The 17,681-nt window shown below is 40.8% G+C and overlaps 1 protein-coding gene across 1 annotated transcript; it reads left to right on the forward strand.

The window, feature by feature from the left end:
- The first annotated feature begins 203 nt into the window (after positions 1–203).
- Positions 204–15,583, forward strand: LOC143693359 (uncharacterized). The gene is made up of 4 exons (XM_077173802.1): positions 204–736; positions 2,504–2,658; positions 9,895–9,967; positions 12,137–15,583. The coding sequence occupies exons 1-4, from the start codon at positions 417–419 to the stop codon at positions 12,240–12,242; spliced, it is 654 nt and encodes a 217-aa protein (XP_077029917.1). The 5' UTR covers positions 204–416; the 3' UTR covers positions 12,243–15,583.
- Positions 15,584–17,681: the final 2,098 nt, after the last annotated feature.

A 17,681-nucleotide genomic window follows, 5' to 3' on the forward strand; every position in this document is an offset into this window, starting at 1 on the left:
CTTCCCGCCCCAGTGGGCACGGCCATTAATAATTACCTCAAAGCTGCCGTCTCCATCCTTCCCAGCCGGTTCCATCGGGTAGAGCTGCCGCCGGGGGCGGGAGCCAGGGCGTGAGACGGGGCGCGCAGGGAGGGAAGGGAGGAAGCGGGGCGTGGGCTCCTCGGGGAGAGGTGGACCCTGTCACCCCCTCAGGGTGTCTGTAGGTACCCCCACGGCCCCTCAAAGGGAGAGATCCCGGTCCGCGGGCGGCAGGCGGGGTGCTGCAGCCCTTCGCCCGCCCCGCCGGGCGCCCGCACCTCGCCGCGACTGCGGTGTCCCCTCGGAAGCGGGACCCTCGCTGCTTCTCCTGCCGCCTTTCTTCCCATCGGAAGAGCCCGCGGAGAGACTCGACCGCCGGATCCGTCCCCTCTGAGGGGATGGGCGTTGCCCCCTCCCGTGCCCCGCTGCAGTGGCGCTGTCGGGGAGTCCGTGGGGCAGCGCCGGACCGGGGAGGGGGAAGCGATCACGGGGCTGGGCTGGGGAAAAACCGAGGAACTAAAAACGCTTTTCCCTTTCCTCAGTGTTTCCGTAGTGGTACTTTAGCAAGACACATCGCACCTGCGATCTCTCATGTAGCAGCAATTGCAGAGAATTCGTTGTCCAAGGACATCAGACACTCACTCCTCGCCGCCTGCTCCCCGGTAATTCATGGGCTGTCACCTCTCAGTAACAACTCTTTTCTTTCCTGGAGTAGGAGGTTGGTATATTTGGTTGCTTGCTGCAGAAAAAACAAGTTCCAGTTAGAAATGCCTCGCGGATCTTTACGGAGAGAAAACAAATCGAGTTAAGTTTGATTACTAAGTTACATTTAGTAACCAACTGAGCAGGCGTGAGGCATGGAGTGCTCTTTAAAGGCAGGTCTCAAACTGCCCTTTGCGTCTCCTTTGGACAGAACAATTCAACCGTCGGGGAGAGCTGCCGCCGGCGGCGGGAGCCAGGGCACAGCCAGAAACAGCCCAACACATTGCAGAACCTGGTATTCAGTGATAGGAACTCTTAATCGGATTTGGGACACCTACGAATAAAATACGTCTACTGAACAGACAGGCTGTTCGGCACAGAGAGATGTTCCCAGGAGATAAGGCTGTTGTTTAACTACTGAATGAAGGCCTTTAGATAATTTCATTTTATTTTTAGAAAATAAACGTCCCTCAGGGAAAAATTACAGATAATTGCTAATAATGAGTCAATGGATTTAAATGCCAGTTGTGAACTAATGAAGGTTTCCTTTTGTGCACAGGATGGGCTCTCACCTTTCCCAAATGCAGGTGGGGCATTTGCTGTGCCTGTGCCCATTTCTAGAACTTCCAACTTCCACGTTTTCTGCATTGATCCAGATCACTTTTGGGGATTGATTTGTGCTATTTTTAAAGAGATCAAAGATGTAGGGCACAGGATTGGAATTAGTCTTTCACTGTGGCAATTAATTGCTGTATTAGGGGGATGGGGGTCTGAACAGTCCAGGGGACCATCGACAGCCCTTCCCCAAAGGAGGAAGTTTGTAGGGCAGAACCAGGAGGTGACAGGCCCAGAACCAAGGCTGCTTCCAAGAGTGAGTTTGGGACACAGTCTGAGAAGGTGCTGACATTCAATTACAGTGTGAGTAAATAACAGCTTCAGATACAACAACAGAAAAAGGTGTTGGCATCACCTGCAAGTTACTTGAAGAAACTGGAGATTAATTGTTGAATGCACTGGGGAATTGCTGCAATTGTCCCTGTGCAAGGAGTGGAGAACTAGCCTCCTGTTCAGCTGCAGACCTGATTTCAAGGAAGCATAATGTCTTCACTGGATTTTGCTGACAAAGTATTTTAAAAATAAGGAGTAGAGGCATGTCTCAGAAACACCATCACCTAAATCAGGGTGTATTAGTGATGGTAAGTCTATTGCTAATACTTAAGGAAAAAAATATCATTGAGTGTATAGGGAAACAAGAGATTTTGAAATACATCATGGTATATTCTTTTTTCACGTGGTAATTATTAACTAAAACCTAGATCAATCCTATTTATTGGCAGCACCAAAAAGTAGACACTGAACTGAAGCTCCTTCACTTGTTACTTCCAGAGCCTGTCAACAGTCAAGGAAAAATATGGACTCATGGTTACTCTAAGTCAGTCTAGACAACTTCTGAAGAAGGATACGTTATCCAAAACCTGTCAGGATACAGTGGACTGTACTCCTGAAGCAAGAAGCCCATTTTTTTGGGACAAAATCTCACCATAAGCTGTTTGCAGAAAGCTATCATTTCACCTGTCACTTTACCTGCATGTCTGCCAGATGAAAGCTTTATTTGTGTGTGTGTGTGTGTGTGTGCGTGCGTGTGTGTAAATGACAGAAAATGTGCCACGTGGCCTCCAGTTCCATGTGTTGTTTTGGGTTTTTTTTCTTAGAAAGCTTGTTTTAATGTCTTAGGACAACACAATTACCAACTGCTCTGAGCCAATATATTTTTTTTCCATAGCAGACAGCCTAACAAACTCTGTGCAATATTAACCATGCAGAAAGGTCAGCCAAACACTTGCAGACATCCAGGTCTCCCTCATTGCTCCTTGAGTTCAAAGTGTGGCTCCATTGTGTCCATGTTGCTGAGCAAGCACAGTTTCAATTCTGCCCCAGGTAAGCAGATCAGGATTTGACTTTCAGCCTCTTTGTATTGGTGGTTACTGAACGTTCAACTTTTGATAATATGTATAAAGTGTAGTACTGTGTCATTTATAATCTTCCTTCAGGCTGTGCTGAGATTTTCTTTGCTAGGTATAGAGTCAGTGCATGCAATCAAACTCGACAGTGTTCTGACTGAGCAGAGCGTTTATATCCCAAAGGGGCTGAATCTTCTGGGATACTTAATTTTAGGTAAAAGAACTCTATTACTGCTTTAGATTGATTTAACAGCTTCCCCTGAGGTAATAACCATGCTTCAATGCAGCAAACCCCTTTATCATTTTAAGATCTCCAGAGAAGAGCTAGAAGCTGTACAACAGTAGCATCTGTGGTGGAACAAGTGGTCTCAGTGCCTAAAACCACCATCTTCTCTGTTCACAAACATACTTCCAAATGCATACAGCCATACAGCCAGTTAAAAATAGCCTTATGTAGTAGATTTTGCAGTCTCAGCATTTCCTCTTGGGACACAAAAGTATTTGCTAACCCTTGGAAAAAACTGCTTTAAAAACTGCTTAAAAAAATCACCACCTGATTTAGATTTGAGAGTTTTCTCTGCTTCTGACATTGCTGCATTACAGTACTACTTCTTTGTTGTGCCTGTTAAATGCAAACTGCTGAGCTGTGAAATTTTACTTCCACTTCCTCATCAATAGCTGTTTCCAGTGGAAAGATGTCCAACAGCATTCTAGATTTACCTTCTTCATTCCTGCCCAAACACCACAGACTACAAGGCAAACAAGCTCTTTCTCTTGCAAGTCCAGTTTCCTTGAGGAAGTGCAGGCTTCTGTACCTGTTCCTTCTTTCTCACATGGTCACACTACTTAAATGTGTTCACTGTACATTCAGAATTACCTTAGAGACAGCTAGTGACTGATTGTATTGAAATTAGAAACAGGGTGTTGTCAGGTTCAAAATAAACCTGCTGATGAAATAAATGCAGTGCTGTGGAATGCTTGGGAAGATGTTGAAGGCTCCTCTCTTTTATCTGTAAATACCACATCACTCTCCACTCCACTTTTTTCCAGTGCCCTATTCTGAATCATGGGCACCCTAGTTTGTAGCTGATCTCCCTGTCTTCAAAAGTGCCTTATGAATGGGTGAAAGATGGGATGGGCAAAGATACAAGGGAAAAGAAGTTCCCTCTCTCCTAAGAAGGGGGGTGTTGAAGAGGTGGATACAGCCTTGCTCTTCCAGTCCTGGGCAGGAGATATGGATTGTTCTGGCAAGAGGAGTTCAGAGCTGAGGGAGAAGAGAAAGGACAGAAGTGCCCCTTGCTGACTCCAGCCATGAGCCACAGGCTTCAGTTGGTTTTTAGATGGGAGTGGAACCCTGATTGCAGTGGCTGAAGAAATAGATGCATTTCCATAGGGTCTGCTGAGCCTGTATAAACAAGTGACAGGGGGTGCCCAGGAAAATTACAAGCCAAAAAGGGAGTTGTCTAATGAATTTTGGCTCTTTTAGGGTAGAAAATCCTGCAAAGCAGAGTGACTGGATCACTCACAAAGGTGAAATAGATTTAACAATTTAGATGAGGGATCTGGAAGAAATGGAAGCCAACTCTAAGAGTTGCACACCTCTGAAAATTCTGGTCTGTGGTCTGTGATGCAATATAAGAAAGACCAGAAAAATAATTTCATTCTTCTCACTGTTGTTTTAATTTCTTTTTGTGATACACTGTTATAATTTTGGAACCAATTTTATTCAGTCTCCCCAGGATGGCTCAAAAACTTGAATCCTGCGCCTTAGTCTACAGCTGATAGCACTCTGGAGACATGTATGGAGACTGTTCATGTACAGTCATCCTATCTCTCCAGTTCAGGCACAACTGAAGCATTTCTTTTTACTCTTCAAATTCCCAGTATTTTAAAACTTCTGCCAAAATGCCACATCTTCTATGAAAAGAAAGATCCAGGGGACTTAAATGAAGAAATAAAAAGCACTTCTATTCAAAAATGAAAATGCAATGCTGAGTTTTACATACATGAAAGTTGATTTTTTATGCATTAAATTCAGTGCGGGAAGAATGTGTTGCAAAATTGCTTCTATAATCATATTTTTAGATCACTTTCTGTAGGTAAATTGATAAGAATTACTCCTGTACTTGCTAAGTTTGTATTTCAATAAGCACTTGAATGACAGTGCAGTTCAGATACTTATTTCTTGTTGGTTTCAGCTCATTAAAATATTGGTCTCATTTACTACAAGGCAAAAACTGGCTTACAAAGAAATAGGATTGGTTTTAAAAACTACTGTAGTGTGTTAATTCTTTGTAAGATTTTTCTGCCTAAATGACTCTTCTGCAGTTAAGAGTTATATCACATTAAACTGAACTGAGATGAAACTTTATAAACTAGTAATTTAAAATATATTGCACTAAGCTGCTGCATCACTAAATGCACAGGCAACACTGGCTGCAAATGCATAAACATTTTTCAGGGCAACAGTTATATGATGTTCTTTAAGATACACAACTTATTATGTTACACAAAATCAACTTCCATTGGAGAGCAAAAACTTAGTTCTCTATGAAGTATGTAGTACTGAAATGTGACTTATAGTCAACTGAGAAGTTGTTTAGTCTTTTAGTGCTGCTGTCTACTAATATAAATGTACTTGGGAGCCATTTCCAGTTACTCTATCAAGGGTTTACTCCTGTGTTTCCAAGATTGGCTCAAAACCACCAGGAAGCCAAGACATTTATATGCACAGTTACACAGGGTCTACCTCTTCAAATGTGGTTGAGGAGCTGAACCAGATTAGGCCAACCAAGACAGAGTAAGCTGCAACAGTCCAGACTTGCAAAGTAGGCCTTTCTAATAACAGCAAAAAAAAAACAAACCTTGACAATTACCGCAATTAACTTCACCTCTGAGATATGAAAGCATGGATGCATGGCCAGTAGCCATTTTGCATTAAGCATTTCTTCACAGCTGCTACCTAATGCACTGCTTCAATAACTGAAGGTCTGATAATTTCCAAAGTAGGCTTGCAGCAATGAAATTTAAGGTTTGTACCTTACTTTGCAGCCAAGTAATGAGAAGTTCGTGGTCAGTTCATCACACAATTTCTCTGCTGATCCTTCCTCCTGAGGGAGAGGACTCCTCACACAGTTACCCTAATCCAATGGGGAGTCCTGCCCATGGGAGATAGTCCTCCATGAACTTCTCCAATATGAATCTTTCCCATGGACTGTAGTTCTGCATTAATTGCTCCAACATGGGTCCCTTCCATGGGGTGCAATCCTCCAGGAACAGGTTGCTCCAGCATGGGTCTCCTGTGGGGTCCTGCCAGGAAACTTGCTATGGATGGGCTCCTCCATGGGCTGCAGGGGCACAGCTGGTCCTCCACGTGGTCTTCACCACATGCTGCTGGAGAATTTCAGTTCCAGTGCCTGGAGAACATCCTCCTTCTCCTTCTCCACTGACCCTGGTGTTTGCAAGGCTGTTCTTCTCACATATTCCCCTCACATATTCTTTCTCCTCTCTCCAGCTGCAATTGCTCCTTCACATCATTAACTTCTTCTTAAATCCATTGTCCTAGGAGCTCTACCTACATCACTGATGGGCTTGGCTTGGTCAGTGCCAGGTCCATCTTGGAACCATCTGCATTTGCTTTGTTGAACATGTAGGAAGCTTCTGGTAGTTTTCACAGAAACCACTCCTGCTAGCAAAACCTTGCCACAAAAACCCAATACTTTGGTAATTCCATGCTAATGTCCTAGGGGCCTCAGGACATCTCAAAAGAAGCCTGTGTTCAGGCAACTGAATTGAGCCCTTGGCAGTTCAAGAGTTCAAGGAGATCTAAGCAGTGTAATATGTGCAGCTTAGAGAGTGATTCAGCTCAGCCTAAAGTAAGCACCAAGGAAATTCACTTGCCCAAACATGTATCCCTGGTCCCATCTCCAGCAGCCAGCTCATGGCATCTGGCACATCCAATCGGAGTTGCTGATGTTGCACAGAGGGCTGGTTTCATCTGCTAACTATGGCTGAAATTACTTATGGCTAGATATCCCACTTGTCTTCCACTTAATATTCCAAAACAATACAAATCACATATAGATCTTGTGTCATATCTATCAGCTTTGGGTAAATGATATGGTGACACAATGGCTGTCAAACAACACCATCTACCCTCCTGTGGTCAGCCAAATATGGGAGATCCATGTCCAGTCACAATGGCAATTGAATACATTCAGAATGGTACCCAATGTCATGTATAAAGAAGGGAGCCTTGACCATAGTGCTTGTTTGCCTCACCAGTTATGCAATCTGCTATTGTCAGATTTCTGTGAGTTCTGCATCATCCAGCTCTTTTTGAAGGCATGTGGGTGTCTGAATCTCAAACATCTCACTCTACCAGTACTTTGAGAGAAATTTTTATCTTAACACCATTTATAATATTTCTATACATCATACATCTACTTCTATCATTAATATATGGATTGCTTTAGCCTCATCTGAAATCCAAGGAGGTCTATTCTTTTGAGCAATAAGATGTCCATCCATTTCTTAGAGTGAAATTAGGCAAAGGATAAGATTTAACAGTGTCAGGATCTTAATACTTCTTCCTGAGCAAGAGCCAGTCTATTTAGGTTGCTGTCCCCCTTAAGTGATGGACTTACAACCCCTTCTTTAGACCAAACCATTTAGGGCAAAGCAGGAAGCCATGTGTGCTACCACTGCCTTCAGTTCTCTGAGACTAAGTGTTTGTGAGACTATTTTGAATATATTCAAGGTCAGTGATTTGATTTCCACCAGCCTCTCTGATTCACCCCTACAGTGCATATCTGCTGCAAATCAAAGAAGGATGAGCAATCTAATAAGGAGGGACAAGCTATGACACAATTATAATGTGGGTAGCTGAAGGCACAAGTAACAAAAGTGCCACAGTGATGAAGTAACACGATGGCACATCAGTGTTTCAGTCCTCCTCATCCATCAGGTAACTCCAGAAAATGTTAGCATCTGAGGGATTCTAAAGAAAAAACTGCTTTGTATTTTTGCTCATTGGCAGTGAGGAAACTCCCAAATTGTGGCTGAAGGATTGATTAAGCTTTGATATATGTAAGGAAGTTAAGCAAGCACCTTCTCTAGAATTGTTGGGCCACTAGGAAGGTTATCTACTGTTTGGAGATGCATCTAAGGCAAGCATTTTCCAAGTGTAAATCCTTGATTTACAGCGTTCATTCACATGTGCACAGAATGTAACCCGTGCAAAAATTCGGCTTGAAAAAAATGGTATGCAGCCCCTGTAACTATGTTCAAATGCATTCTTTGCTGGAAGAACGTACCCCCTTACCAGTATGGTGCATGTAGTCTTCATCCAAACCATTTTTTCTTTTTAAATTACAAAAAAATTCCTTGTAGCAAAAAATCGTTTATATATACACAGTGAGGCAGTCCACCCCTAGAGAGAGAAGCGAGGCCCTGTCATTGTGAAACTTGCTTCATAGGAGGCAGCAGTGACTTTTAAATCTATTAGATATTTTTTTTAATGTACTACAGTTAGGCATCATAAAGCAATTCCTTCTTTGGACTGAAATAGGGAAAAGATTCTTGCAAGGAAAGTGGGATAGGAAGTATTTTCCAGAATAATTTCTCTGTTAGGTACCAAAGAGTAGCTATTGAGTGAGCTACAATTTCTGGGGCATGCGGTCAGATCAGGTGTCATTTGGGCAATTTGTAGTCACAAAGGTTGATATGGCACTTTTTTGTCTGATTTATGACACTTAGTCATAGATACAAAGAAAAGTTAATTTGGTCTTTTTTTATTAACTTACCATTTAAGCTCCTCTAGGCCTGGCTTTCAGCTGACAAACACATGTTCACTGAAAGGAAGGTATCTGTGCTCATTTCTCTTTATTATTCCTATCTTCAGTTCAAATCAGTTTTTAACTTAAAAAGCTGGAAAATTTAAGGAAGGTGATCTACTAAATACATACACTTATTTTTCGTGCCTATTTTTTATCGCTGCCCGAGAGTCCCTCTTGTGTATGCAAGGGCTTTTCTGGACGTTCCCTTACAGTGGATGTGCTGTGAGGGCAGAGCATCTATGCCTGCAGTGCGCAAAGCTTGTCTTAGCATGTTTGCTATTATTATTTCAGCAGGCCAGCAGCAGTTTCCTGAGGATCACAAATGAAAGCCAGAAAATGTGATTTTTCAAAGTGAGGCAGGTGTCTCCAAAAAAAGCTCAGCAAAATTTCACACCATGGGGAGAGCATGATTCCCAAAGCTACAGGCATCCTCCAGATCCATCTCACAGCTTTCAGTGCAGTCAGCACTGGAAGACCTCAAGGTCAGTGGATTTGTTCTCCAGAGATTGCAGCACTACTCTTGCCTCTTAAAATTGCTGACAGGCTTGGTTTGGTGGCAAAGAATCTGCCTGGTTTGGTGTCTTCAAACCATGCCCCTTACACACTCATAATCTGCCTGGTGAGGCCTTTCATGTTTGCCTGTAACAAGGTGTTCACATAGCCCTCTGTAGCTCCCCAGGAATAACATAATGTGTTTTGATTTCTAACTCCTCTTTTGCAGTGCTCAAAACAGATCAGGTGTCTCATTTCACACATATCATTGCTCAACTGCATCCTGTGCTGTTCCCATTCTCCACCTAAGCCCCAGACCATACCATATATAATACAGCCCCTTCTCCTACTGTGAAAGGACATCACACTCCACAGCAGCATCTTGCCTATACTTTCACATTACTGTTTTAGCTTAGGTTAAGGATTTCTGTTTTTATCCTCAGATCACTCTCCAGGCTTTCTTTGGCCAGCATTGCATTGGACCTACATTTGAGCAATATTAAATGGGGCTGCAGAGTGAACTCTCTCAACAGCAAATATCAGCTAAATACTCATGAGGAGGTGGCCACTCCTTAAAGAAGAGCTCGGGAGGCTCTTAACTGTAAACATATGTAAACTGGAAGACTGCCTTTCTTTGAGTGTCAGCTTCACCTACATCATCTTTAAGGTCCCTTCCAACCCAAATGATTTTTTGATTTTGTGATACTAAGGCAGCATAAAAAGAATGAAGCCTTTTAGCAAAATCATTTTAATATACAATGGAATAGTAATATTAGTAAAAATTCTACTATGGGCATAACTATGTTAATTGTGGCTTAGTTTGTGTCTCTTCTAAAATGGGACTTCTATTCACCAACAGAAGCATCTTTATGCTTCTTTAACAGGAGACATGGGATGCATGAGAAGGTCTCTGGTTGGTGACAAGTGCTATCTGATCTGCAGTAACAGTCTGTCCAGGTGTGTTTGGTACATGCAACTGTTGAAGTTGAAGTTGTCATGCCTTAAATAAAAGGCTTCCCTTCCCTTTCTTCTCTTCCTGGTGCTTGACCCCAGTAGTCAGTACTGCAGCTACTCCAGGGACCAAGGAGGTCACATATAAGGCCTTGTGGAGAAAATTCCTAGCTCCAAAGTCTGGGGCTTGCACTCCACAGGGAGAGGGCAAGGGTGAAGTTTTCCATTGTACATCTACAGCATATTCTTCCCCATCAACACCCAGCCCTTCTGCTTCAGAAGAGCAGCCTGCTTCTTTCAATCATAGGCAATAATATTTTTTTGACTAATAATCCAACCATTTCTCTCCTTCCTCACACGCACCTCTTTTTCCAGTAACCCCTCCTCTGATACACTCAAATGGAGCCAGGGAACAGGACATGGAGGACAGGGGCAACACACAACCCATAAGCAGGAGACAAATTTATTTTTGCATAGGATTTTAATTTCTATTCCTATTTGGACATTGGAAATGTTTTGGTCGCCCACAGGCCCACTGTTTGAGTAAAGTAATCCAGCAGCCAAATAGGGCATGAAACAAGAGTGGTCCTTCCAGCACTACACTGCCCTAAACTAACCTAACTGGTTAGGTCCAACTGTACTGATAAATAAAAGAGAACTGTGGTGTAAATGAACACTCATCCCCTAATCTGTTTAATTGCTGTTCTGTCTCTTTTGCACAACTCTCTGCAAGACAAATATGCTGCAAAGGGGAGCAGCCATAACCACTGCAGACCTGAGCCAAATGGTGCTGCTTAGCCCTAGGCACAGGAATCTGTCTCTTTTATTCACTTTTCTTCAGCAGCATGAAAGTGGCTAAAAGTGCAATTAGCCCTTTCTGTTTGGTACAAGGATTTCATTTTTTTTAGTCTACACATGCAGCAATAACTGGCAAAACATCTCCTTAGCTTGTCCAGCCTGCTTCCCTACCAGCTCCTATTCAGAGGACACATCTGTACATACACAAAATTCTGTGCAGATTTCTGAAAGCTGGTATAAACATCTATGTAAGTCCTTACAAATTTCTGTTTCCAGCTTTTAACCAGCTGCTGTACTTTGCTTTACCAATTGAAATGGCCTCAGATTGCATCAGGGCAGGTTTAGGTTGGATATTAGGAAAAATTTCTTTACTGAAAGGGTTGTTAAGCAGTGGAACAGGCTGCCTAGGGAAATGGTTGAGTCACCATCCCTAGAGCTATTAAAAAAACATGTGGATGTGGCATTGAGGGACATGGCTTAGTGGTAGACTTGGCAGTGCTGGTTAATGGCTGGACTTAATGTTCTTAAAGATCTCTGCCAAACTAAATAGTTCTATGATTCTATGTTCATACTGCTGCCCAAGGGATAACACCCCACACACAGACCTACCGTTGTTATTGCTGTGATGTGAAACCCTCTACTCTGTTCCACTCCACTTCTTTGACACTTTGTGTGATGCCAATCTGCACAGAGTGAATGAATTTCCCAAATTCAGAAACATCAAAGATGAAAATCTCTTGAGTGCTTCTTGTCATGTGGGATAGGATTCATCTAGGTAAGGCCAAGGGGACTCATGGTGCCAGGAGCTGCGAGGTAAGGAAGGTATAAGAAAAGTTATTGTCAGACCAGCTTGGCAGCTGCACATTGTTGATTCCATGAAATGCTTGCTGGTGGGCTCAGGAGTGTAAACAAGAGCTCTGATTCACATATGTTAAGAGAAGGAGAAAAATTTATAGCAGTTAATGTATTGTATATTCATGATCTAAATGAATAGTGTAGTTACCGTGTCTCAGACAAGTTTACAAACATTCCTAATCCTCTCACTTCTGAGAAAGTAACATGACTGTCAACTAGATAGGGAAGAAATTCAGTGTGTACACACATGCATGACATATTTCTAAACACTGGTGATAAAACTGGTGCTAAATGGTGGTAACTTTTGATCACAATTATACAGTAGAGCATTGCTTCTTTTATTCCCATGCCTTAGATTTGCAAAGTTTACCTACCTTTCTCTCTTTTTAAGCCCCCAAAACTTGACAGTACTTGAGCTGCTAGCATGTAGCATACTGTTTGTCATTAATATTATTTAATTGCTTCTTTAAAATCCCTAATCTATAATCATTTTGACTTTCGCCTAATTTTTTTTCTTGGCAGTCAGGGAAGAAGGGAAGGTGAAGATATCATCAATGTGAATGTGAAAGCTTTGGAAAGGGATGAAAGGTACTACAATAATACAAGTTGTTGCAGTGGTTATCAGTAGCTTCCAACAGAGATTTGTCTCCAGAGTGCAAGACCCTAATGATGCTACAGAAAGGATCTCATTAAATATCCAAGTTAAGAAGACTAGTTCAAAAACAAGTAAGATGGATGAGGCACAGTGTTCTTTAAATGACTGCTGAACAATTTTGAGGATTAGCCTTCCTTACTGGTAAATGTATATTAAACTCTAAGTTATTATTAAGGTGATTTTATCTTGGTGAGTTTGTCATCCAAATGGGATTTTATAGGATATGTTGGGAATTTTCCAACAGAAACTGTTTTTGGTTGGAAAATGCAGCTTTATCAAAACCACAGGGGTTTTTATGGAAATGTACATGCCAGCTTTGATACAGATGGAATTTTCACATCAAAAAATCAAAGTAGAGAAGCCTAAGTCACAACAGCCTTCTAGCCTAGCTCATTTATCTAGCTATGGGGAAGACTGAGATTTCTGGATGTGCATGACTCTGCCTGAAGATCTGTATTTTACCCTCAAGGAAAGTACTCCTTTCACCCATCTGTGCTGGGATGAGTTGTTTTTCATCTAGAAGCAAGAGAGTGAGAAAATGAGGTTTGCTTTGCAGCCCAGTGGTCATGACTCACATGTGCAGTGCCGTTGCCAGAGATGCAATGTGACGATAGCACCAACATACAAGAAAAGAAACCAAAGGGCGCCCATGTCTCTGGTCAGATAATAGCAGACCAGATTCAATGATCTGCCTTGCCTTCTCCCATTTTAGTTCCAATTGCATCTTGTGACTGCAGCCAGACACAGTATGCATGGAAAATACACTTGGCAGCAGACACCGTCAGAACATGGTATTCCAATGATATAAAGGACGACAAATGGAGAAGACACTCAAGAAAGGAAAAGTATTTAATCTGTCTAAGGGAGTGACAGATGATGAAAGCACAGATACATTCTAGAGAAACACTCTGTGATCTGTAAAAATAAGAGGCTTTTGTTTCCACATATCTTATCTCTTGGCAGGAATTCAGCCATTTCAGATTTTCTCCAGGTATCCAGAATTGCTAAGTAAGCATGCCATTGCAATAAAAGAACATGCTGTAGCAAGATAATAAATGTGACTTGCTTAACAACTGTGTTATCTTGTATGGCCAGGCACAAGAGTAGATAGCATAATCTAAGTATACATGTGCCTTTTGCAAAGAGTATAACAAACTGTAAGTCACACTCTTTGAATTATCATCCATCAATTTGCAATGTAACCACCCCCCTTGAAAAATACATATAGGCAGAAATTAAACATGAAAATTGTAATGGAATTTATGACAAAACACGACTAGGGGAGAAGGGTCACCCACACTTTCTTTCTGTGCTGCAAAAATACCTTTTGCAATTACACTGCCATGAATGGACTTCTGCCAATTTAATGCTTTGTTTCCCATTATAAGCCGTCATGACAGGTGCGATTTTTGCACCTTGTATTGTGGGAACACCTGACCTTCATGTTAATGTCTTCATACTGATAACAGCTGAAAGCCCTTCCCCACTACAATACTTCAAATTCTTTGTCTGCTTGGTTTCTGTCTGATTAATGTAGAAAGTCCAGAGTTCATTTTGAAGCAAAGCAAGAATACTTTTAAAGTATTTCCAATCAAGCTTTCATTTCTTTATACATGAAAGTGTTCGCAGACATACTGTGTTGTTTGTACTAGATATAGTTATAGATAATGATGTTAATCTTTTTTCTGGTCATACTTTATATTTAAAATCCAATTACAAATAGCTTTAAGTAGATTAGAATTATTACTTTAGAGTCAAAATCTTACCATGAGGCCTGATAGGTTGCTTTGAAAACATTGTTTGCTGTCTCCCTGAATACAATATACCAATTTTCTGTAGCTGTGTAACATGTTTATAGTATTCATTAATCATTAACTAGACTCTTATAAACTTATTTTTATTCTTTATACTAAGCCTCTAAGACTCAGTGTAAAGAATTACATTTCTCTATTCTTTACCATCCCCTTTTATCAAACAGACATCAGTCTTCTGAGAATTTTTAACTGGTGCATCTTCTTTATGAATGGAATGCACACCACCAATTTAAAACACAGATTATGGCTTTTTAATTCTCACTTAGAGGAAGGAGTTAAATGACACACAAATCTTGAACTGAGCCTTGACCCAGAACTGTACTTGACCCCAGAGACTTCATCACTAATGTAAACTCACCAACCTGTGCAGTCAGAGGGGCAGGAGATCATGTTAGGTGAAGCCAGCTGGTTTTTAGTTGCCTGGGCTGGAGCATGGGGGACTGGCATTGTTTTTTGAAACCACTTGTGCTTTGCCTTATCTTATGTTTGTAAGGTGTAGATGACCTCCTAGGTGACATCCATTTCAAACTGGAATTTAATCCCTAGGGTCATTTCCTAGATGGAATGATTTGGAGCCAAATCTCAAGCTCCGTTCACCTGCTGGACTAGTACAGGTGTCCCATAATGTCCTGCTCAGTGTATTGGTGTGGGATGTGTCCAGCAACAACTTTCTCTTGGGCACTTCTGATCCTCTGCTGAACAATGACTGCAACAGTAGTCTAAGATACTGCTCAAACTCCTGGAATGAGAATACCAATTTCATTTCCATTTGGGGATTAATCACTGCTGATTAAAATCTGAAGAATTAAAATCCCTGTTTTAAAAGGAAAACAAGACTTCTCTGCTTTGAGGGCATATGTAAGCTATATTTGCTACTCTTTACTTTATATTTGGTAACAGTTCCAGTGCAATATTTCACCAAGAGGAAGGAGCTGGGATTTTATGTGATCTCATTTGCATGCACAGTGTGCCTTGCCTTGTAAGAATATATTTAACTTACTTCTTTCCTTTGTTAATATGTTTTACTATTAGAAATGATGGCTCATAAAAGATGGGGGTTTTGTACTGCAGTCTTCAATGTGGACAACCTGAAAAACATATTCCTGAAGTTTCTTTTTTCGCCCTTCAAAAATTGTTTTGGTTTTTATATGTTAGCATGTCTAGAAGAGTCATGTAACTACCATTGAATGGCACAATTGGGGAAACTATATTCTCCAGATGCAATAAAAGTTACTTTATTTTATTTCCTATTTTCTGGGGAGGAAATGACTTCTAAAAGTCTCCTATGATTTTGCAAGAAATAAAAGAAAAGAAGATAAATTAGTTCATGCAAATTATACATTTCTACAACATTCCTTTTAATAAAAATTTGCCATTTTCAGAAGAAGAAAAGAGGGATTTTCTAATTGCAATATTCTCATTTAATTAGATTTAATCAGATACTTTGTAGCACACTGAATGTGTACATATGGGTGTTCAATAAAATTCTTACTACTCTCATCTTTCTTAAAGGTACATATAAACACTGAATGACAGACTACATTTCACCAAATTTACTATAATATTTTAAAATTAGAGGTAGATTTCACTTCAGTCATGATAAAAAGCTCAGTTTTGCTTCCATGCAAGTGTTTGGAAAATGTCAATACAGCTGTAAGAATTTAGAGGAATTCTTAAACTTTTAGTTTGTGTTAACTCTACAGTGGATATTTATTGATAGCAACAGTAAAAATTTCCTGTGTGCTAAAACTAGACTTAAAGAGATAATGTAATTATTAAATAGCTTCAAGTACGTTGAAATACATTTGAATTCCTTGATGGAATATTTTGGTACTTTCTAGAAACATGCCTTGCAATCTGTGGCAATTGCTATTCTTCCAAAAAGTTGAAATATATTTTAAAAGATACTTTACCTGAAATAATATTTTTCTGTTAGCTAGACTCTTGCCTCGGTTAATTATTTGGACTGTATGAAGAGGAAGAGATTTAGCTTAGATCCATGATAACTCCTCAAACCTAGACTCTGTGTAGTACATACCACCTTTATGAGAACCTATAAAGCTCTTCTCTTACATTTCACAAATTGTAGTAATCCTGTAATACAAAATAGGTATTAGATCCCCTGGAAAGAGCTGTTTGAAAATCTTGTAAAAGAAAGCCCTTCCCCCACCCCCAAGCATTCATTTGTTATACTTCTAAGGGGTAGATTTTTAAGGTATTGCACTCCATCTGTATTTGAAGAATTAATCAACAGCTTTAGATGGATTCCATTTTCTTTGAATCATCAAGGAGAAAGTGTTTAAGGCCAGCTGTCAAATCCATTTTTCTTTTACTTAGGCTGGATAAAGAGAGCTTGTGATTTTCTTGCTGGCCTTGCACAAAAGTGAATCTGCATATGAACACACTGAGGTTTTGGAAGAATTAGGCTGATTTCTGCAGACTAGGAAATGCAAGTGGCATTTGGAGAGTTGTTGAATTTTTAGCTTGACAATCTGTTGATGAATGAGTAGTCCTAAAGCTGTTTAAGATCAAGGCCCAGAAGGAAATGTCTTGATATTAACATGTGTCCATTTTTTACGGCGCTATTAATGCAGTGCGAAAGACAATATGTGTCATGCAATTTATTTTCAAGCTGGCATATCTTTATTTATAAGAAAGTGGTGTCATGTGTGGCATGGATATACAATCATTTTCCTGTTTTCTACATCTCCTTGTCATCTTCTGGCCAGTAGAGAGGTCTTAACAACAACCCAGGTTTATGGTTACTCTTTTCCACATGCCTCAGTTTCCAGCCTCATGTCATTAATCCAGCACCAAATCAGGGAAAGGCTGAAGTAGAGTTGGGAAGGCTCTTGGTGGTACATGTGCTCCCTGAATTCCACCCTCTTGCCAAAAGGTAGGATCACATTCTCTACAAGCTTGAGTCCTAATATCAGTTTGTCCTACCTATTTTTAAAAACAACCAAGAATAGAGACTCCATAACTTCATGGCCAGTGCTAGTTACCAGTGTTTACTACTTTTATCTTTAGGATATGCATCAAGAGCTAATACAATAAACTCCTTTGACTCTGCTTAATTCTATTAGTTTTGTATTATCTTTTGCATTTTCTTCCCTATTGATTAAAAAAAAAGAAAAAAAAACAGACAAAAAAAACCCAAAAAAAACCAAAAAAAACCCCACAACCTGATCATTGAATTATAAATTCAGGAACAGCTTTATACCAGCCAAGTTCTCCAAAGTGCCAAGTGGAGCAGGGGGACTATTTTAACTGGCCTATATTTAAGACTTCTATTTATACATCTCTGAATGATGTTTGCCTTTTTTGCACAATGCTGATTCACGTTCTTCTCATCCCCTGTGATTCTCAGAACGCTTTCTGCTGAGCTGCTGCCAAATCATTCATCTCCCTTCCTGCACATGTTCCCAGTCAAATGTGCCTCCCTCTTTGAACTGAATTGGCATAGAAGGGAAAGGTCAGGTGGTTTCCACACGGTTGTTTGGACCACTCTGAAACCTGAGCCACTTCACTGGTAGCCTTGCAGTCCCTCCAAGCTTGATATCATCTGGAAAATGAAAAATGTGGTTTCCACTCAATT

This window comes from Agelaius phoeniceus, chromosome 2 (assembly GCF_051311805.1).
Source record: "Agelaius phoeniceus isolate bAgePho1 chromosome 2, bAgePho1.hap1, whole genome shotgun sequence".
NCBI classification, from domain to species: Eukaryota; Metazoa; Chordata; class Aves; order Passeriformes; family Icteridae; genus Agelaius; species Agelaius phoeniceus.

What these genes read in the sequence shown, in the direction of transcription:
- LOC143693359 (XM_077173802.1), top strand. Translation starts at nt 417, where the DNA reads ATGGGCGTTGCCCCCTCCCGTGCCCCGCTGCAGTGGCGCTGTCGGGGA. An exon ending in TTTCTTTCCTGGAGTAGGAG is followed by an intron (nt 737 to 2,503) that starts GTTGGTATATTT and finishes TTTTTTCCATAG; the next exon opens with CAGACAGCCTAACAAACTCT. An exon ending in CAGTTTCAATTCTGCCCCAG is followed by an intron (nt 2,659 to 9,894) that starts GTAAGCAGATCA and finishes CTTCTTTAACAG; the next exon opens with GAGACATGGGATGCATGAGA.